Genomic DNA, 21360 nt, shown 5'->3' with positions numbered 1-21360 from the left:
AAAATACAGGTTGTGAACTGTGCGACATCGACATTTAACATCGACATGTTAAATGTTTCCTGTATGAATGAATAACCCTTCTTTCGTTGCTAAATGTATGTACACTGACAATGACTCATATAGTGAACTTCCCCTCAGTGGTTTTGTAGTTATTTCCTTACTATCTCTGTGGTTTTTGACGGCATGGTCTCTCTTCCGTGATGTTTTTCATAGATTTTATACTGTAGGTGGTTCTTTTAGTTTGTATTTTATAAACACATCAGTTTTTTAAAAACAAGTTGTGTTTCATAGATGCAGAGTTGTAGTAAAACTTGCTAGATGAACACAATTTCAGAAGTAGAATTAGAGGTGAAGTTATTCAAGTTATTACAGTATGTAACACTGGATCCACCAAGTCTTAATTAGAACACGAAATTACATTTCAAGCCAATAAGGTTACTAGTACAAGTCTGATATTGTGCAACACTATTTGATCGTATCAGTCTTTTACAGCCGTCACAGAGTGACACGGTGGAGAGCGCGCCTCTGTCTCTCACCCACTCCATGGAGCACACCACACCTCTGTTTAGATCATAAGTCAAGTGACGTCAGAGCTCCACCCTCCCACGCTCAACTCAACTCAACTCAAACTCAATGCAGGCAGCCTGCACCTTTTAGCTGGAGGGAGAGCCCACGGAGAGTTCAGTGTCGAGAGCCTGGGCGATATCAGCGCAGAGCGGCCTCTGGTCCCTGGGCCGGATAGATGATTAACCAGCACAAACTGCGATAGAAGAATGAATCAGAGCCAGAGGAGCCATGGCTGCCTTGACATGGAGACGGACCGTGATTTGTGTTAGTGGATTTTGGGGGGCTACGGAGCGGGGTGGCCAACTAAAGTCTGGGTAGGCGTGAGTGTGACTTTGTTTGACTTAAGTTTCACAGGTAGCTTTCTGTGCAGTTGATTGAGACGTCATTATTGTGTCAAAGCCACCGTTTCCTCAGTTATTTCCTGTTGAGTTCCTGTTAAAACCCATAGCTTTCCGAGGAGACCTGCATCTTTACTCTTTCACAGAGGACTGGGTTGTAAATAATAAGTGTTAGTTGTTTGTTCCCCGATTGTATACTTCATCATGTCTGAGAACACAGAAGAGATCATAGATGAGGATGAGAAGAATTGGAAATTGCTTGAACCTTCCCTTTCTGTGAAGGTCTTCCTTACAGTGCTCTACAGTATCATCTTAGTTCTGGGCATTATTGGCAACAGCGTGACCATTCAGACCACAAATGTTCTAAGGCGCAAAGGGTACCTGCAGAAGAATGTGACAGACCACATGGTGAGCCTGGCGAGCTCGGACCTGCTGGTTCTGCTCATTGGTATGCCGGTCGAGCTCTACAGTGCCATATGGAACCCCTTTAAGTCCGAATCGGGGGATGCCTCTTGCAAGATCTACAACTTTCTGTTCGAGACATGCAGCTACGCCACCCTCCTGAACGTGGCCACGATGAGCTTCGAGCGCTTCATGGCCATCTGCTACCCATTCCGCTACAAGTCGCTGTCCGAGAGGCGCACAGGCTTTCTCATCCTCTTCGCGTGGCTGACCTCGGTGCTGGTGGCCCTGCCGTTGCTTTTTGCCACAGGAATGCAGGGACACGTCCGTGAGAGGGACGGCCAGGTCGCTCAGAACCTGACCTTCTGCACCAACCTGTCGGAGCACTGGGTCATGTACAGGACCAGCATCTCGGTGGCGTTTGTGGTGTATGTCGTGGTGCTGGCCTTGGTGGCGTTCATGTGCCGGAGCATGATCAAGGTGATCAAGCAGGCGGCGGGGAACGTGGCCAAGGCTGAGAGTGCACAGGTCAAAGCCGCCAGGAAGCAGACCATCGTCTTTCTGGGTATGTATACTCTCTGGGTATGTTCTTCAACCCTTGGATTTATGGATGTTATTGTCTGAGGCTCTGGAGAACACTTTTTCTTTCAACAGCTAATGACAGTGAACAATTTAGTGAGAGGGAAGCAGAGGAAAGACCCCAAAAGAAGTAGCAGTTTCTGTCCAGCTCTGATGTTTACTATTTTAAGACAGAGCCAGAGCCAGACTCCCTGATGTCACTGTCTGTTGAAAATCTGTCCGAAACACTCCAAACAAGTACACATTAGTCAAGTAATGTTGATTCTTCTTAAAGATTGCCTGCTTTGTGTCTACTCAACATTTACCTAATGTTCAGTGACGTGCTGGGTGGCCTCGGGTATCTGTCATCATTAGTAGAGCAGGAATGATGTATTTTGAGTCATTGCTATCTGGGACCTGTTGGACTCAAAAATTATATATACATTTTTTTTTAAAAGCTATCTGAGTTAGAGAGTTTGGGTATGGTATTTTCCATCTATTTTATACAATATAGTAATCACATTAATCGATTGTGATTATTATCTTGAATTTCCCTTTGGGGATCAATAAAGTATCTATCTATCTATCTATCTATCTATTATTTCCAGTGATTATGAAAACAACATAATAGATATTAGATAAAATTATTATTCTCCTACATTCAGTTTCATAACGATGCTCTCCTTTTGTCTTGATATTATATTTTGGGTTACATTTAACATACAATTTATAAATGTGAAAATGTAAAGCAATGTAAAGCATTCCCAGCAAGTTGCCAAAAATGGCATCAGTGGCGATCAGCCCAAGTCATTCATTAAATAGCCTATCTTTTGTCATTCATAACTTCCTTTGATACCATATAACTTCCTCTACATGGATATTTGATACCATAAATAAAAAATGCTCAATAGCTTTATAGGTTGACTTTAAAATAAAAATTTGAAGCAAGCACTTTATCTCTGAGGGTTGTTGTGCAGCAGGCTCTGAAAAGAACCGTCATCTCTACACGAAAGGCATAAAGATCTCTTATCTCGTTAGAACCAATGAGTGTAGCTGGACCAGTGCAGGCTTGACAAACATTGTGGAGTTATTAAAGTCAATGTTAATGATCTGTTTTTGTTTCAGATGTGTTTTATGGCCAAGTAAACATCATTAACAGTAGAGTCAGTTTGAAACAGCACCCCTCTTGTCCATATGGTCTGTTAAAGTACATTACTGCTCTGAAAGCATAAACCATGCAAACTAACTGTATGTCAGCATAACTACTTGATAACTGTGTTCCATAGCCTATACTTTTGTTGCTCTTTGAATGTATCATACTTTCTCTAAAAGAGAAACTTTCAAAGCAGTAGGCCTAGCAGTGGCATGGTGTTTTAGCATTTGGAATATTGTTTAACTGGAACAGGGTCTTTATGTGGTACTATTTTGACCATAAATAGTAATTCTAAATATGCTGAAAACCACCGCCTCGCTCAATAAGCATTTGGAAGTACCTGTCTGGACAATCAGGAACATCACTAGGCCTATATAAAGTGACAACCTGACAACTTGTCTATATAAAATGACAACCTACCTGATAACTTGTCCCACTTCCACTCACCCTCTCCATCTTTCTTTCTCCTTTCACTTGGTTACAGGCTTGATAGTCTTAGCATTGGTCATCTGTTGGTTCCCAAACCAGGTTCGACGCCTCATGTCTGCCGCCCGCCCGAAAGAACATTGGACAAAGGATTATTTACTTAGCTATGTGACTCTGCACCCCATAGCGGACACCTTTTTCTACCTTAGCTCCGTGATCAACCCTTTTCTCTACAACTTGTCGTCGAAGCAATTTCGCACAACATTTGTCCAGGTGCTCCTGTGTCGCCCTACCTTGGAACATGCGAACCGCAGGGTTCTGTCAACACCCTGGACACCCAAGTCGTCGATGCTACCCCTTGTGCCAAAGTCACAGCGCCAAAAAAAATCTTCAGGTGAAACCCCGAAGAAAGAGGAGCCATGCAACACAGTACAGACTGACAGTGGTGTCATTGTGTCGAGCTCTGCCTGCTTATCACACCAAGAAGGTGTTGAGTTGCAGCATGGAGCTTCACATTTAGGCAAGTGGGAAAGTGAGATTTAAACATAAGTGAACAAAAATGAACTTGTCATGATGCACACTTTGCGTGGCCAGTGTTTAACATTTCTAATATTTGTCTGGATTTAAAATGTTGATGATATTGTATTATGCATATATATATTAATGTGGAGTTTTGATTAAATATGACGTTTGTATTGTGATCTCATATTCTTTTTTTGTTGATGACTAGGCCTACTAGGCCTTAAAGAGGAGATAGGCCTACAGTATATGGCCAGCTTTGACTGATGGCTGTTACATTGATGTCTTCCATTCCATTTAGATAGTTGTCCAGAGGGGCTGGGCAGACGAGCAGGGACAGGTGTAATGTGTATCTCCCTCTCTCACTTTAAAAACATTCTTCTCAGGGAAGGCTGGCTCTTGTCCTCTGATTACTCATGACCGTGAAATGTTGACATGGCACAGCAAGTGATAATGGTATTGATTTTAACACAAAGAGTTAGTTGTGTGTCACAATTCTTACTTTGTGAACCAGAGGGTGAGAGCAACGAGCAAGCTCACTCTCTCAGAGGATTTGCTCTTCACTAATCTGCTACTAAAGTCTATTAATGCGACCGATACAGCTCGGAACTAGAGTATGTGGTTTGGAGGCAACCATGATGCACTTCCTCCTGAAATGCAGAACAGCTACGCTGCATGACATTATCTACGTGACTATACATTTGTGAAGATGGCTACATGGCCAGATAATCTAGAATTCACCTTTTTTTACAGACCCTATAACCCTAGTTATTCACACTGTTGTAGAACTGTGAGCACCTACCTTGCCTGGTAACACCCATTTAGATTTCATTTCAGGGACATACTAGTCTGGAACACCTTAATTCACTAAGGATTCCGTCTGACCCCAGAAAGGATCAGCCAATCAGCAACTAGAGGGATGACACAATAGTTTTGAAATGGAAAGTGGCTGTGGTAAATGGTAGTAGCAATTCCTGCAAGCATCGAAAATTGCAGTTGGAAGAATGTGTACATTTATTTAAAGTAAATGTATACCTACATACAGTACATTGTTCCCTGACTGCTGATGCTGTGTGTTTATAAAGTTTAGGCAAAGTGGGAAGCAACATTAGGAATCCCTGATCAATGTGATTGGTTTGGCTGGACCAATGATTTTTATGAAGTTAACGCAAAGTTTACGTCCGTCACCATGCTAGTGCTGGAAATATTTCCCATCTGATTCTTCATTAGAGCCGAAATTGCCGAATTCTCTAAGTGAAGGGCAGAATGCATGCAGCCTGAAAAGCATTTATTTGCCTGCTTTTTTTTTGCTTACGCACACTTTACGGTACCTTTACCCTTACGTACATGGGAGATTTTTCCCTGAAGTGAATGAGTCTGGTTTTAACCATGTCTAGCACCTACCACCCAGCTAACAGTTTTTCAAGTTATTTTTTTTGATTTTAACAAATGAAAGAAGCAATTAAGTAAATACCTACCCACCAATAATGTGACCAGTATAGAATAAACCACAGTTGACCTGGTTCTGTTGGGATGGAAATTCATCCTTTTTTTATTTTCATTTAGCAGATGTCTCTATCAAAAGTATTTACAATGGCATGTTATAACTTCACTCTTTGACAGATCAGAAATATATTAGCACACTAATACACTACAGCAGTTGCCATACAAAAATATATCCAACATCCAAGTGAAAGGTAGTGTCAGCAACATCAACTGATGCAGAACATTGGGAATAGAGTCTGTCTCCCTGTCAGTACTAAAGGACCTATAGTAGTGGCAAAAGCGTGCCACGGCAGAGTCAAAGGGAGTAAATTGGTTTGGTATTTGCACAAAATCTTCCATGAGAAATTCTGACACTGCTTTTAGATCTGATTCACCCTACCAGCCACCTTGAGCAGAAGAAAACTGAACTCTTGACATTCACCTATGCGTCCTTTCCAACACAAACACACACCCCTTATTTGCAGTGCAACTTCTAACCGTTTCTTACCCATGCAGCCTAATATATGAAACCCTGTGGTTCCAGCAGCAGATAGTTCTTCAGTAACGTTGGGATGGGTAGCCGAGGAATGATAGCGTGACAGTTTTTCCCACACTGCTTGCGCACCACTGATCGACAGTGATGCTGGAGGCTGCGTGGGGTGTTCTCCAGGCCGAACAAGGAGGCATAAAAGGTTGGGTGCGTCTGTGGGAAACACGTGAGATTAAACTCACATATTGAAACATCACCCTGTTTAACGTCACAAGTTTCACAACAGAGTAAAAGTAAGAAATGTACATAGTGTGATAGTCTGATAGTTTTACACAGATCATGTTTCACCCAGCAGATATTGCTGTCAGGTACAGGAAGTGATTACTAACTCATTTTTATGCTTTGTTCCGTTTATCTCGAGCACTGAACACTACAGTCAATAGAGGCCATAAACAGAGGATGGACAATCACTGACAGACCTGACATTCTTCCTCTGGAAAGAGCTCAATCCATTTGTATGTAACAGACACCATATCATAGGAGTTGAACATGACTTCCACAGTTTTTGGTGCTGATGCACAGGTGGCTAGCAGCTGTGGCAAAAAAAAAGAACAAGTCATTACATTGCTGGTTCATGATACTTGTAAGATTAGTCAAGGAAATATGAAATCATTATGAATGTGCTGTAGCCATTCTATGAAGATTTGATTTGTATACTTTAATTAAACTTTAGCAAAAAAAATGGATGTCATGTCAGCCTACCTTGGGCAAGGCCCCAGGCCACACCTTAATGGAACCGCGGTTGAGCAGCATCTGCACCACGGCGTGTGACCGGCACCTCTGCTTCACCATAGCGGTCTGCAGTGCGTTGGACAGGGCCGAGCACCCGTTGTAGTCCAGCGCGTTGATCACCGCGCCGCGCTCGATGAGCAGCTCCACGAGGCGGTCCTGCGCGTTCCGTGCGGCCCTGTGCAGGGGGGTCCTGCGCTCGTCATCCACCCTGTTGACGTCGGCGCCGTAGTCCAGCAGGAAGTGGCACACCTGGAGGAAGCCCTCCTCTTGCTCGTCGCCGCTGTCGAAGCGAGCCTCCCCGCAGGCCAGGCAGAGGGCCGTCTCCTCCGAGGACTTCTGCTGGTCCACCTTGGCACCGTAGCGCAGGTAGAGCTGGACGTGCTGGGGCAGGCCGTACTTGGCCGCCACATGCAGGGGAGACTCGTCCTCCCCGTCCTCGCTGAGGTTGTTGACCTTGGCACCATAGCGTATCAGCGCTTTGGCACAGCTACAACAACAGAGACCAGGATTTGCCTTAGCACGACTTTCATCAAAGGACTCGACACACAAAGAACAGGAGTCTACAGGAGCGTTCAAACATAAATAATACAAAGTAAATACAAATTGTGGGTAAAATGGTTTAATCTGATTGGTTTTTGACAGTTGTAGTCTCCATTTCTGGTGATTTTTCTCTCAATTTCATTAAGAACCTGGAGCAGGGAAAGTTTTTTTACTACAACAAGACACATACATTGACCAGCTTTGAAGTGATTTAGGGAGCATGACACCAAAAGAGCTTATGCATCAGCTTGGCTGCTGAATAGTTTAGCCCTGTTGCCAAGTCATCCCCACCCTGTTGTGTTTATTGCAGTGCGCTTGTTGAGATTAGGCTCTTAGGCAACTTCCGACAGCCCATCAGACATGTGTGTGGTCTGGAGCTCCACCCTTGGTTAGTACTTTCATGGTAAAACACTCTCCATCTCTCTTTTGGAATCTACAGACCTTGGCCAAATATTTGGTTGAAAATACATTTGTGAAAAAAGTTTGCACACTCCCTGGTATTCTTTTTTGATGTCCTTTTTTGAGTTTATTTTCTCATTTGGCAGCAAAAGTAGGCTACATCAAAAAGAATACCAAGGAGTATGCAAACTTTCTTCACAAAAATTTGACCTTTTCGTTCAACACCTGGGATGTGCACAAAGCCTCCTTGCAAGTGAAAATACATTTGTGACATGTACCTGTTTTTAAACAACTGTTTATTTGACATGTAGACTAACTTCTCAGTGTGCATAACTTTTCAGCACAACCAGTGATGATTTATGTATTGTTCATTTAGCAAGTGCATTCTTTGTCACTATAGACACGTGCTGCAGAGCTGTTACCGGAGTGAGGGAGCATGTTTGCACAGGTGTAATGGTGAAAGGCCCTCTTCGGTGAGCTGGTTTGGGTTGGCCCCGTACTCCAGCAGCATCTCTGCACACTCTGTAGCGCTGTGCATGCACGCCTCGTGCAGCGCTGTCCGGCCGCCGGCCACCAGGTTGGGCCGAGCGCCGTGCTCCAGCAGGTACTGCAGGCAGTCGCTGTAGCCCTGCGCTGCCGCGATGCACAGAGGACTGGTCAGCTCTCGCTGGTACTCAAGAGACCACAGTCCTGTAGAAAAACAACGAGATCGACCAAGAAAACATAATTTTATGCAATTCCATGCAATACAACGCGATATCATAGCACAATATCATGGGGTCTATTTTGACGATCAGAAACGCGGAGTAGGCCTAAGCTTGAAGCATGAAGCTTCTTATTTGAGTCTGTGGCGAATTTTGCGCCATGCGCTTCACTTTTAGTAAGGCTTGACCCAGGGGTGTGGCATAAGGTGTGGTCTGGCACATGATCCAAAACTCGCTCGCTATCTTGCACCATCTAGAACTCATTCGCCCAAGACAAACCTGGTCTATGGAAGGCGCAAACAGAGCTGAAGACGCACTACATCATGAGATGTAAGCAGCCTTTAGCAGGCAGGCCCAAACAACTTCTCGGCAGGATGTTAGCCTTAGGATTTCTATTCAGTCATTGGAACATTATTGGGGTAAGACTTTTTTTTCAGGCTAGGTTATTGTTCCCCTTCATCAATAGAGAAAGTAGGCTAAACATGTAGAACTGTTTTGCCTATGAGACTATGGTGATGTTTTCACTGCCTTTTAGTTCAGATCAAAGGTGAGTGCAGAATACAGTACATGTAGCCACAAACAGGTTTCAGTAAAGCAAGGTTTAGTCTATACACGGTCTCGCATGCAAACAGATTCCTTCAAATGTGCAGCTAACTGACAAATGACTCACATGACTGAATAAGAAAGAGAAGAACAACCTTTCTGAACAATGCGCCTGACGTTCGATAACAAAACCACCCAGAATTTTAACTGGACACACCCCTAAATGTACAGTATTTAAGCTTTTCACCACTGTCAGCAGGCTTGTAGCCTACAAAATTCAGAATTGAATTGAGAATGACTCCTAAACTCAAATTCATTTCTTGAATTTTAATTGAATTTGAATTTAGGTCAAAAAAAAAGGATGCAGAATTACAATTTGAATTTGAATTAAAGGAAGTAGAATTCAATGAAATTCGAACAAATTCATGTACATAATTTAAGGGTAGTGTTTAACAATGAAGTTTCTAATATACTGTATGTCAGATATGATTGCAGCAAACACATAGCTTATAATTGAAAACAGTAACCAATTACATTTCCAAAGTAACCTTACCAAAACGGAATGTATTTGAGATTCAACACATTCTTCTTGTTGTGTGACTGCATTGCTTTGAATTGCCATGAATTGAATTCCACGTCCTGTCATTCCAATTCAAATTCAAATTCAACTTCCTGTGGGGCGGGGCCAAATCAATTCAAATTCCAATTTATGAATTGAATGGTGGCCAGTTCTAAAATTCAAAATTGTGCACAAGCCTGACTGTCAGTGCATTTTAGATTGTCAAAATAGGGCCCCATGACTTCTTATCCTTTCCTCTAATTTCCACCATATTAATTGGCCATCCTGATGTCATACAGATGAAGAGCTATTTTGCTCCTCATCTGTTTAATCTCCTTGATATTTCTGACAGTTTGGCCGCTGCACAAAGAAAAAGAAGTTGCCACCCCGCCCCCTTTTGAGGGCTGGGTTATCTGAGCATATGAGGTCACCCAAGCTCTGGAAGCTTAGTTTTCATACCAAGCCCATTGTGGGAGAGATGTAGCATGCCACGTGCCACTTTGTTAAAGTGGCATCAAACTGCACCAACTATACCTTAAGATTTTACAGTGAAATGTGGAGAGCCACCTAGAGATGACCTGATATGCAGGGCTTGGTTATAAGCTATTGGCGCCTCTTGTCAAAGAGAAAGATAGGCAGCGTAAACCCACCAACAGCTGGTCTGGGGAAGGAATGCACTCTTGATGCACATGATTGAGAGTGACCGAAAGTGGCCACCAGAATCACTGTCTGGAATGTCGTGGCAATGTTTTTGGCTTGTAAATCTGCTCGGAGAGCTAAAGAGATTAAGAATGAACTCCATTCCACCTTTGCTCATAACAACAATAACAACTGAGGACGAGACATGTGAAGTGGCTCAGTGCTATAAATAGTGTGTAAAAACATGGCTTTTAGCAGGTTGTTTTCACAAAAACAAACACTTACTAAAGAGCTGAGAACTAATGTCAGATGACAACAATAAAAAGAAACACATTTATTCAAAGGTGATCACCAGTGAAGTAGATTTACATTAACCTGCATTGACCCGTAAAGGTCAAATGGGAGTAAGTGATATTTAAAAAAGAATTTCAAATGCTGATTTTTATCTCAGTGCAACATACTGGTTATGCCAGTTGAGTTTTATTTCATATGAAAAGATTGACATCTGCAAGAAAGTCATCATGGCTATGCAACATAAGCAGGAGAACTTCACACGGGTATTACCTGATGGACCAAAGGGGGTCTCTGGCAAGGGCTTCCACTTCAGCTCCTCGCTGAGACTGTAAAACACGTCAACGTCCACATAGTTCTTACTCAGCACCCTGCCCAGCCCCCGCAGGTCCCCCAGGGCCACGGCCTGATAGAGGCGCATGCAGCGCACCTCGGGCTCCTCCAGCCGGTGCTCATCCCTCTCAGGGAGCTCTGGCCAGCGGTCCAGGCACACGGTGGGGCAAAGGTTCTCCAAGCGCAAGGTCCTCAGCATCTCCCCTTCTCACCTCGGAGCAGCTGTGTCGTCCGGGAGTATATATACACAGCCCGCTAGCGTGTACAGTGTTCTTCTTTTTTTTCCCCTCCTCTACTCAGTCTCAGTTTACTATTGTCTGTAGCCATAAATAGCTTGAACTTTTGCTCTCCATATGAAAATCCATGGTGACCTGTTCCATATTTAGCGCAGTCAATGAAATACCGGCGTAAACGACATCGCATTAGATAGGAAAAAACATCAAGGGAAACTTGGTTTTGCAATATTAACTGTTTCAAAATTCTGCATGCAGCTTGCCAAAAACATACTACTTCATAATGTTTTGCCTAAAATTACACATTTGTTGAATACATAAAACAATATCACTTTAGCCATGATATTTATTTGTACAACAAATAACTTAATACAGACTTCCATAAATAGTGAAGGCATGCTGATGATCATGCTTGTAAAAGTCAGTGTCAAAAGGAGATTGTGTGTCTGTACAGTACATGTTTTGTGAGAAGGTTGCGTCCTGAGAAACAGACAACCAACTGTATCCTCATTTGACCAGTCGTCATTTAGTGTGCCAAGGCTAATACAAGACTCAGCACAGCTATTTTCCTTGTTTTGATCTTGATTTCTGTCTTATGCACATGCAGCTTGGTATAATCCCCAACAAATGTTGTACAAAGTATAGCACTTAGCACTACTAAGCCAAATGGCAGCTTCACAAAGGTTGGTAACCTTCAAGTGAATCGATCAACATTTCTTTGAATAATTCATGTTGTATGTGAGTAGTGTAGGTGCTATGAATCCAAGCCAAAAAAGATATAAAGCATCGTTCTCAATAGAAGTGCAATGCATACAAGGTGGTCATGTCATGTGGCTTTCTATCCAGTCGCATCCTAAATAAAGACTGGATGCACGACAGCAAATGCCTCTCATGATAACATGCACATACTTAAATGAATGACACCTTGAAGAGCTTTCACTGCAGGACAATAGGTCTCACATGATACTGTCATGCAGCCGTGGTTGGCGAGCAGCCAAAAGGTTGGGGGCAAGTGGCACTGTGAGTGACAACGAGGCATTGAAATCGTTGCAAGCAACTCGAAGAAAAAATAAAAGCTACTTCCTTCGAGCAAGCTGGACATGCGCAAGATATCGCAGGTGCTGACCATGGTGATGCTTTGTTTACAAACAAAGCCAAAAAACATTGACATATTGTTCAATGCATAAGGTAAACCATGACAGAACGTTAACTAAGTTATGGAAGAATCTATTTTTAATAGTATGTTATATTCTCATGCATGCACTCTTCCTGTGATTTCAATTAAAATTCTAATGTAGCATTCTTCGTGCTGTCTTTGATCTGTAAGATGACATCAGCCAAAGACATCTTTTCTTTTTTTCCTAATACTTCCCTTGTACCTGTAGTCTACAATTCTCCTCCGTTACTCCCAGATTCAGGAAGAAATGCAATTGGAGCCAAAGCAACCCACCCTGTTTCTCTGCAGTCCAGCGAAGTTCATCACTCCGGAACTCAATGATTTTGTTGAGCTCCTCTCGGGCGGGGAGGTTCTCTTGCAGACCTCTCCAGAATTGGTACAGTAGGTCCTCCAAAACAGGGGGACAAAGAAAGTCCCTCCCTGGAACTTTACTTCTGCACACGTCTCCGGCAGAGATTTGGTGGCTATTTGTGACACGGAGATTCGAATGTCTGGCTCTGTCTGCCCCTTGATGGTATGAAGCCGTTTGGCTTAAGGTGCATGAGCCTCTGCTAACTGAAAACATGCCTTGGAATGGTGATAAGTGACCTTAAATATTTTCTCTTGTGGGCAGCCTACTGCAGGACATTTCATAGAGGCGGTCTATTTAACCCCTGTGTTTGTAATGTATTTATAGATAGCAGGCTGGCATCATGTGCTGTGGGGAAGGCAGGGGGCAGTCAGAAATGTCTGGATCATAATGCTCATTCTTCCATCACCTCACTGACCAGTCTGAAAGTCTGGCATTGTCTGACGAGGTCAGATGTTTTGGCAAGGTCAAACACATTGACCATGATATCATTCACTGATGCAGGAATAGCAAACAATGCACTTCTGCTAAATCACAACGGTAGGGCTTGGCAAAACAGCTGCCCTGGATTCTATGGCTTCTTTCCAGTAGACTGTTGACATGCTATTGTTTCAGCCTTTCTGTGCCACTGGGGCTGTTTGAACAGGAACGCACAGAAAGGCCACTTGTGTTCTCTCAATGAGCTGCATGAAAAAGACCATGAGAAGTGGTATCTTTTCAAATCAGAGTGGAGATATTCTATATGTTCAAAATGATATTTGCAGTGTTACATCGGCAATATGGATTATGTGGGTCTATTCCATGCACAGAGAGAGAGAAATGCGCAAAACATTAAGCTTTTATTAGTTTGATGATTTACTTATATACCACTTGGATAACTGCACACAACACACAGAATGTGAACTAATGAATATGATTAATATGATGAAATATGAAATGTTTCAAAGACTTTTTAATTAACTGCCTCAACCCACTGGTAGGCGCAGGCTCTGCCAAACACCTGTCCAAAAGCAGAGGCCGGTAGCCATTGTCTGGCTGTAGCCAAGCAAACAACTTTCTCTTTAACGTGCCCAGTCTCTTTAACAATCACCTTCACCTGTCAAGGTATGCACTCTCACACCATAACATGCTTCTGTGTCACAGCATAAAACCAGCTCCAGTATTTCTACATTACTACATTAAAATCCAACTAAAAAAATCCATCTTTATCATGCTGTGACCTTGATTTTTAACCTTTGACCTCCATAATCTAATCTTTTGATTTTAGAGACCAAGTTAACATCCGTATTAAATCTGATGCAGGTTACTAAAGCATGGATTTCATCAACTTGGACCTTCAATCCCCAAAATCAAATTAGTTCATACAGTATTTGAGTCCAGCAGACCTCTGAAGTTTGCCTACAAGAAGGACCCAAAGCTGCAGTTTTTGTCCACAAGGCAAATGAGCTCCTGTGTAGCAAAAAATCACCTCTTAACATCTGCATTTCAGACTTCTTTGTCACTGAAAAAGTTTAACAGGTGTGATTATTCAAAATCTCCATATTAAGTATCCAAAACTCTTTATATGGGCAAAGAGGCAGTTATTTGTTGGTGAACCTCAGAGGTTTATTGAACATTCCTCTCTAATTTAAAGTATGTGCCCTTGTGGTGATCTGGACAAATAAACGGATACGGACAGACGCAGACCAACAGATGGACAACCCGAAAACATGATGCCTGTGGCCACATCTTTTTAAAAAATGTTTTAATTATTTTGAAATATGTATATCTCCACCTATTTCAATTTGCAATTTGATGTTATTTACCTTTTCTGCATCACTAAACACTTGATTTATGGAAGTTTTGGAAATCTATGGTCATTGGTTGACCTTCAGTTTTGCATTTGACAATAATCTGCTGAACTCTCTGTAAACAAGCTATCTGGTATGACATTATTGAACTGAAAGAGAGGTTTCTACCCTTCTCCACAAGGTGAATGCCCGTTAGACTAAGGACCCTGGCTGTGTCCACTGCAAAATGTTGGGAACATGCCCAGAAACTAGCATGCCCTTTCCAAAAAAATATCTGATTTATAAACTACTGTAGGCTATATCTGTGACAGATAGTTGGACCATTTCCCCTTCAAATGCGGGTTGTTGAACTACATAGGAATGAATGCTATGGTAACAATGTAGTAACAAAATTCCCAGATTCTGTTTGATGTTGTTGCAGCATGTAGTTTTGAACTTGTGAGTTAACTACCTAAATGCATGCTAAAACTTTGCAAACATCAACAGCCCTGTGCCGTGGCCATGAAGTGATACCAGAGACGGTTGAAAATGTTCTTAGGGATCTTTGGTGATACTGGACATAAAGTTGCCTTAAAATGTGTTCATTTTGGGACAGATTTAACCTGAAGTTGTCTCCGTCTGGAGCAGCTGTCTCTGAAACACTAGGGCAGGATAGCAGTGAAGGCATTGAAGCAGCGCTTCACAGAGGGCTCTCAGACGGGCAGCAGCAACAACGGAGAGCTGGGAGTAGTGGCAGAGAGTTTGCTCCTGGCAGCAATGATGCAGACCTCTAGCCAGCAGGACCGATAAAGAAGACCCTTCTGGCCTCAGGAATGGTGCAGAAGACCCTGCGCTGCACTGATGCATCCGAAACAATGCAACAGATCCTCAGGCTGTCAGCAACACTGTCGAGGTCCATCATAGCTTTCACCATCATAACTGTTGTCTCAGCACTCAGCGTCTCACAGTCAGAGCATGGCTTTGATTGCCAGCAGCTTTGCAGAGGGCACGTGCTTTCCCATGGCAGTGTTTCTAGTTTCTGAGGAGTGATGATGGACATGCTCTGGCTACCCTGGATCCACCTGTGTGAGCTGACATTTCTGTCTTTAGTGGGTTCTTTCATTTGCCAAGGTCAGGCCCTCAAACGACAGCAGGGTACTCAGTAGCCTACACTCCTGTATATCAGATCTGAGGACTGGGCTCCTTTTGTTCAACTCCGAACTGTAAGCTAATAGATTGTATGACTGCAAATGTGACAGTAAAAATCCTTATGAAAACAAAATTGATATTTAGAAATGTGCTATAGGAGCCTAGAAATCTAGACGCCCCTTGACAGGCTAGTGCTAAAATGGGGTTCAAATTTACATTTCACTCCATTCCACTTGGTGGCAATAATAAGCCAAGTAGGCCAACTTCACTTCTAAACAGGACCATGAGCTCCATGGACCCAGGGCAGCGGTAGTGGCGGCAATAAGAGACAAGAGTGGACAATATGATGGTGAAGGCTTCAAAAATAAAAGTCAACTTCACTTTTAAGATTTTAAGACAAATATTTCAACATTTTGCACAACTTAAATGTTGTGCTGCTACGTAGTCTATTGCATCTGCAATTTTGACATTTTAGCAAGCAGACACATCTTGCAATGACCTTATATAATGTCTGCATCAGACTGAAATGTCTACGTTGGTGCATTTTTACTTAATTGGAACACGTTAACAAGTTATTGCTTTTATGGCCAGTGGCACATTCATTCATCCTGTTAATAATTGTGAGACCTGTATGCATTACTCAGTAAATTCTGTTAATGAAAATAGATCAGAATTGTTAGAACCTATGGTAGATCCTCACTTATCTTCAGTGCAATATTTTTATTCATAGCTCAGGATGACAACATCCACCCCCCCATAGGCCTACATAAACATAATATAATATAACATATTTTTTTGGAATAGAATTACATGTATTTTGTTTTGTTTTGTTTTTTTTTATTTACCTATTTTAATGGTGTAATGTTCTTTAATTTGTGTAAAGTAAGGTTCCGACTTTTATTTTGAAAAATGTGGGTTTGCTTTGTACAGGAAGTCTTATTATTGTCGCTATTTCCATGCAGCGGTGCGTACTAGTTTATGTTGTACGTGGTTTGTAGTTGTCATTAAATAAACACCCGTTAAAATGGTTTCTAAAAGCCAGGATTGTTCGATATGGCTTGGCTCGGAAACAGGAATATTAAAAGGTAGGTTACCGATGTGTTACACGTTCTCTTGTTGCACCATGCGGATTCTTGGTGTGCCTGTTATGGAAACACGTGGGTTATCAGCGACATAGCCCGTGCTGTGCTAGGCAGCTCAGTGTTCTTTTTACAGGATAACATTACTTTGTTATTGAGTCAATGACAGTGGTATGCTTCATGTGTCAACAGTCTAAAATGATTAAGCCGCACACTGAACGTTCCTGAACATTTGTGTTTGTCATGCCTTTTGGTTTAAAGGGGTAAGTTTAATGAAGAAGCAAGCTTTCAACTTCTGTGAGATGAGTTGCCTGAGTCGAGATCAAGAAGTTTGTGTTCTTGGATGGGGCGATCCACAGGAATCAGAGGTGAAGACCACTTTTTTCCCTCACACTATTAATACCATAATGCCTTCCCGTGCTCGTGGCCTGATCGTTTTTTACTCTAATCAGTTGTCTGTTTTGCGTGTGCTGTCTTCCTCCAGGTACTAGTAGGCTGTGCCAATGGTGAAGTTAAAACGTTCAGCATAGACAAAGGCATTTTCACAGAGAGCAGGGAATGCGGGGACCATTCACAGGGCAAATTCACAGGCTTGGCTGTCACTGACAGGTCAGTCATGAGTTGTGTGTATGCTCACTGCAATATATTTGCGACTTCACCATCCCAATCGGTTCATGATGCATCTTGTTTTGGTCTTTTTAATTCATGGCTATTTCTGGTATCTGTTTGATCCAGTGCTCTGGTCACCTGTGTGGAGTCAGGACTGTTAAAGGTCTGGAAGGAGGGGAGCACTGACACAGTAAGTGTGTTGCACACTCACTGTGCTTATCATACTGAGCCTATATTAGTAGAGTGACATATTGTTTGGATTTGATAACTGCGCTCTGTTTTCTTATTTGTGAACATCTGTGTCTTTCCTCTTGTTGCCTAAGTATTTGTTGGCTGATTTGTGGTCAGGTTGAGATCAATGCGGGAAGTGGTGTGTGCCGAATGCGACAGAACAAATCGCAGCGCAGTCGAGTAGCCACAGGAGGGAAGGAAAATCCACTGAAAGTATGGGACCTGGAGAGACCAGACAAGCCCGTTTTTACAGCCAAAAATGTAAGTGGACGCAGTAATGTGCTTTTGAGCCGTTATGATGGGTCAGTGTGACATATCTCCATTGAGTGATTTTGTCATGTTGTTTTGTTGATGTTTTGTGTTGAATTGGCCGGCAGGTGAAAAATGATTGGTTGGACTTGCGTGTACCAATTTGGGTCAGAGATATGGCCTTCATCCCAGACTCGGACAAGATCATCACATGCACAGGGCATCACCAGGTATGTCAAATCCAATGCTTGGACAAACTCTTGCTTTTCTTAAGAATTGTGTATGATTTGTATGGTGTTCTATGTGAGGATGCAGTGATCCGACACTGATATCGGGTATCGGTCTGATAGGCCGATCTGTAGTGCCAGTAGATGTATATGTAGTATACCTTTTATGTTACCAATATATGTTTACATTTAGGAGCATGAACTATGGCATGCATCAGTAGTTTCTGCTTAAAAGAGGAGCTGACAAAGCATGGAGGGAGCTAAAAATAGAAGGTGGGCAGTTATTAGATATATTCACAGTTGCTGAGATATTTCACAGTTGCTACGCCAAACAAGTTTATGGGCTGCTTGGTGTTCAGCACTCATAAATCATATTTGTCCAATAGTACCAAAAGTCCAGTTCTCGTTATTAATCAGGGCTGGAAAAGTTGGAACAGTGCATCCCTATTTTCAGGTAAGATAAGATATAGGATCTTCAGACGGATAACTCTGGACTGTGGAGCTGCGTTATGAAGAATGATGTTAATGCATTATTCATGAAGTCAGTGATGAGAATCTCAAGAACACACATAATGTACACACACACACACGCACACACATAATGTGCATTGTGCGCACACACACACACACACACACACACACACACACACACACAGATTTGTGTTTATTTGCATGCACATAATACACACACACACACACACACACACACACACACACACACACACACACACAGATAGATTTGTGCTTGTCTGCATGTTTATGTAGGTAGGTATCCATCAGTCATGCAGCCTCTCTCTGCTCCTTGTTCCGTAGGTGCGGATCTATGACCCGTCGTCCCCTCAGAGGCGTCCGGTGCTGGAGGTGCAGTTTGGGGAGTACCCGCTGACCGCTCTCGCTCTGCCCGCCAGCGGAGACTCTGTGGTGGTGGGAAACACACAGGGACAGCTGGCCATCTTGGACCTGCGGAAAGGTGAGATATTGTATTTACATTTCTTCGTTTAGCTGACACTTTTTAATCTAAAGTCCTTTAGAAATTGAGGACTATGATTCATGCAACACTGCAAAGGAGACCTCGTGTAACAGTAAATGGTACCTAGCCAACACCACAAGAGGGCGCTAGTGCAGAACAGCCAGAGGATGAGAGCGCCGAAGTTAAGTATGACAATAAAAGTTGAAGTACCATCCAGAAGAGTTGCCAGAGTAGGTAGTAGTAGAAGGAGGTGCATGGTAAGTGCGGGTTAGGCATGCTACGGTTGTTAGAAATATTGGCCATGGCTCTGACTCATTTTTTGTTGTAACTGTAGATCTCTTGTGCTCACTCCTCCATCTCCTCCTCTTTGACATCTCTTATCAGATGTTCACAGTTAAATTATGCTTTTGAACTTTGAGGCGCCATAATGTGAAAAATGTATTTATTGGTTTTAGATATTTGTGCGTGTGTACAGTATGTGTGTGTGAGAGACAATGTAAAAGAGTAAATACTTGAGGGCATTAATATTGTGTCTTTCCTCTTTGCTGTAGGTCTGGTGCGTGGGTGTCTGAAGGGTTTGGCGGGGGGCGTCCGAGGACTGGAGTGTCACCCAACGCTCCCCCTGGTGGCCTCCTGCGGTCTGGACCGCTTCCTGAGAGTACACAACATCAAGGACCACAAACTGCAACACAAGGTCTGGACAAACACACACACACACACGGGGCCAGTCATAGGCTAGCGAAGTCTTAAGTCTAACTAAAAAACAATTTAATAACAAAGCAAAATCGATCCTAAGCTCAAACACTGTCATGGTGTTTGGACAGTCTTTGCTTGTCATGTAATTTACGGCCCATTGACTTGCATACACGTATTGTAACCATGCAGATAACAATGTCTTCAGTTTTATGCAAACCATTACTAAAACCAGTTTTGAGTTGTTTTTTTAAAATAGAAAAAAGTACCTGCATTTTTTTTGTGCTTATATCTTCTGTATACATATTAGTGTCTATCCTTGTCAGCATGTCATAGGCAGAACATATGCAGAATTAGTTTTAAGGAATGCTCTTCATATAGACACTTATTAAGTCACTGAATAATAATATGTAGTCTAAGTGTAAGTGCTGTCAGTTGTCAAGATGGCCTCCTTTTGCTGTCGTGTCTCTATGAGTGTTTTTTCCATGAGGCACTTCTTGACTGCTCCCTTCTTCTCTCATCCACGACAGGTGTACCTGAAGTCGAGACTGAACTGCGTGTTGCTCTCTAGTAGTTGTATGGAGGTGAGTAGCTGGCTGGTGTATGACAGACGTGATGGCTACTTTTATGTAGTTAGGGACAGTTTTGTGTTGAGGATTGACTCAATCACCAATTAAATATTTGTTGATGGCGCTCAGGGAGTGGCAATTCAAAAGTATAGGTGTGTGTGTGTGGGGAGGGGGGGGGGGTTCTCAATTTGAGTGGTTTTGTCACTTTTTGTGAAATTGGGGATTGCCGTAATGAATTTGTTTGTTTGTTTTCAGCACACTGGGGATGACCTCTCTGGAGACGTGGAGGAGGTCAAACAGGAAGGAGGGGATGAGGAGGATGAGGTGTGGGATGCCATGGAAACGGTGACGGACAAAACGAAAAGACCAGCTAATGAAGAGCCAGAAGCAAGTGCCACAGAGACCGAGGCCCCCAAGAAAAGAAAAGTAACAAAGAAATAACCGAAGATGGACAGAAAAAGACTGAACTATGCTGATCAACTCAAACCTAACTATGTGTAGACTATTTACATATTTTTTAAACTGATGGCTGTCATCTTCAGATCCTATATCACCCAATCCGCCAATTATTCAGTATGAACGGAATGGAGTCTTTGTTGAGCCTTTGTTGGAATTCGTGCAGAATATACGTGTATCGCTGAGTTTTGCTGCAGACTATACGTGTATAGATAAGTTCTGCTGTGTCCCTATGGGAGTCGGACAGATCTTACAGGTCCTCACATTGAATTGATGAACAGCGTTAACTTCCCAAAGACTGTATGTGTCCAGTCTTTTATTCATATGAACTGTACCATTGAATCTGATCTATTATTATACCTTATTCACATATTATGGTCTGTGCCTTGATTTTGCTACCCAGGCAGCAATGCCTTGTCTTCCCCTGATTAGGTGTAACCATATAGCATTCTGGTGCGTTTGTTTGTGTACACACACCCTTGACCGTGTTTATCAGGCTGGAGAGGGGTGTTCCAATGGGCCCACTGTCATCGTCTGGTTAGGTGTGGGAACTGAAATACATACATAGTAGCTATTTGATTGAAATATCGTTTCAGTTAGGGAAATTGGCAGTTCCTGATTGGAGACTTGAGTGGATTCAAAGATGGGAGATTATTATTATTATACTTATACAGAAATGGTGCTTCAAATAGGGGCTGTTAGTGTTAAGCATTCAGAAAACAACAGCTTCAAACTCATTTTGATGCAACACCGACTTCAAAGTACAGTCTCTCTGAGATGACATTGCTGTCGTTGTAATGACGGGTAGTAGCATAAACCCTCTCATCAGTTTCAGATGGAATTGGGTACCACCTTAGCGCTA

The 21360-nt window shown here is 42.6% G+C and overlaps 3 protein-coding genes across 5 annotated transcripts; 2 read left to right on the top strand and 1 right to left on the bottom strand.

Annotated features, from left to right (window-relative positions):
- The first annotated feature begins 607 nt into the window (after positions 1-607).
- Positions 608-4145, top strand: gpr39 (G protein-coupled receptor 39). Of its 2 annotated transcripts, XM_062534124.1 has the most exons (3): positions 608-1872; positions 3503-3768; positions 3847-4145. In XM_062534124.1, the coding sequence occupies exons 1-3, from the start codon at positions 1110-1112 to the stop codon at positions 3985-3987; spliced, it is 1170 nt and encodes a 389-aa protein (XP_062390108.1). In that variant the 5' UTR covers positions 608-1109; the 3' UTR covers positions 3988-4145. The 2 variants fall into 2 exon arrangements, with proteins under 2 accessions (XP_062390108.1, XP_062390107.1); XM_062534123.1 differs by having other exon boundaries at positions 610-1872; positions 3503-4145.
- Positions 4146-5486: 1341 nt separating this feature from the next.
- Positions 5487-12781, bottom strand: asb18 (ankyrin repeat and SOCS box containing 18). 2 transcript variants are annotated; one of them, XM_062534121.1, is made up of 5 exons: positions 12422-12781; positions 8092-8359; positions 6701-7217; positions 6418-6531; positions 5487-6151 (listed from the first exon to the last, which is right to left on the bottom strand). In XM_062534121.1, the coding sequence occupies exons 1-5, from the start codon at positions 12711-12713 to the stop codon at positions 5966-5968; spliced, it is 1377 nt and encodes a 458-aa protein (XP_062390105.1). In that variant the 5' UTR covers positions 12714-12781; the 3' UTR covers positions 5487-5965. The 2 variants fall into 2 exon arrangements, with proteins under 2 accessions (XP_062390105.1, XP_062390106.1); XM_062534122.1 differs by lacking the exon at positions 12422-12781 and adding an exon at positions 10679-12394.
- Positions 12782-16341: 3560 nt separating this feature from the next.
- wdr74 (WD repeat domain 74) lies at positions 16342-20870 on the top strand. The gene is made up of 10 exons (XM_062533417.1): positions 16342-16500; positions 16756-16862; positions 16979-17103; positions 17230-17293; positions 17452-17595; positions 17712-17813; positions 18624-18780; positions 19332-19474; positions 20004-20057; positions 20298-20870. The coding sequence occupies exons 1-10, from the start codon at positions 16440-16442 to the stop codon at positions 20481-20483; spliced, it is 1143 nt and encodes a 380-aa protein (XP_062389401.1). The 5' UTR covers positions 16342-16439; the 3' UTR covers positions 20484-20870.
- Positions 20871-21360: the final 490 nt, after the last annotated feature.

This window comes from Sardina pilchardus, chromosome 4 (genome assembly GCF_963854185.1).
Source record: "Sardina pilchardus chromosome 4, fSarPil1.1, whole genome shotgun sequence".
NCBI classification, from domain to species: Eukaryota; Metazoa; Chordata; class Actinopteri; order Clupeiformes; family Clupeidae; genus Sardina; species Sardina pilchardus.
The sequence above is the reverse complement of the archived record's forward strand: the minus strand, read 5'-3'. Positions and strand labels throughout refer to the sequence as shown.

Bases quoted from the DNA above. Each gene is read 5' to 3' on its own strand.
- gpr39 (XM_062534123.1), top strand. From the start codon at position 1,110: ATGTCTGAGAACACAGAAGAGATCATAGATGAGGATGAGAAGAATTGG. The intron at 1,873-3,502 runs GTATGTATACTC...ACTTGGTTACAG, and splicing joins GCAGACCATCGTCTTTCTGG to GCTTGATAGTCTTAGCATTG.
- asb18 (XM_062534121.1), bottom strand. From the start codon at position 12,713: ATGTTTTCAGTTAGCAGAGGCTCATGCACCTTAAGCCAAACGGCTTCA. The intron at 7,218-8,091 runs GTAACAGCTCTG...CTGTTGTTGTAG, and splicing joins AAACATGCTCCCTCACTCCG to CTGTGCCAAAGCGCTGATAC. The intron at 6,152-6,417 runs GTCTGTCAGTGA...TGTTTCCCACAG, and splicing joins TTCCAGAGGAAGAATGTCAG to ACGCACCCAACCTTTTATGC.
- wdr74 (XM_062533417.1), top strand. From the start codon at position 16,440: ATGGTTTCTAAAAGCCAGGATTGTTCGATATGGCTTGGCTCGGAAACA. The intron at 17,596-17,711 runs GTAAGTGGACGC...ATTGGCCGGCAG, and splicing joins CCGTTTTTACAGCCAAAAAT to GTGAAAAATGATTGGTTGGA. The intron at 17,814-18,623 runs GTATGTCAAATC...CTTGTTCCGTAG, and splicing joins CATGCACAGGGCATCACCAG to GTGCGGATCTATGACCCGTC.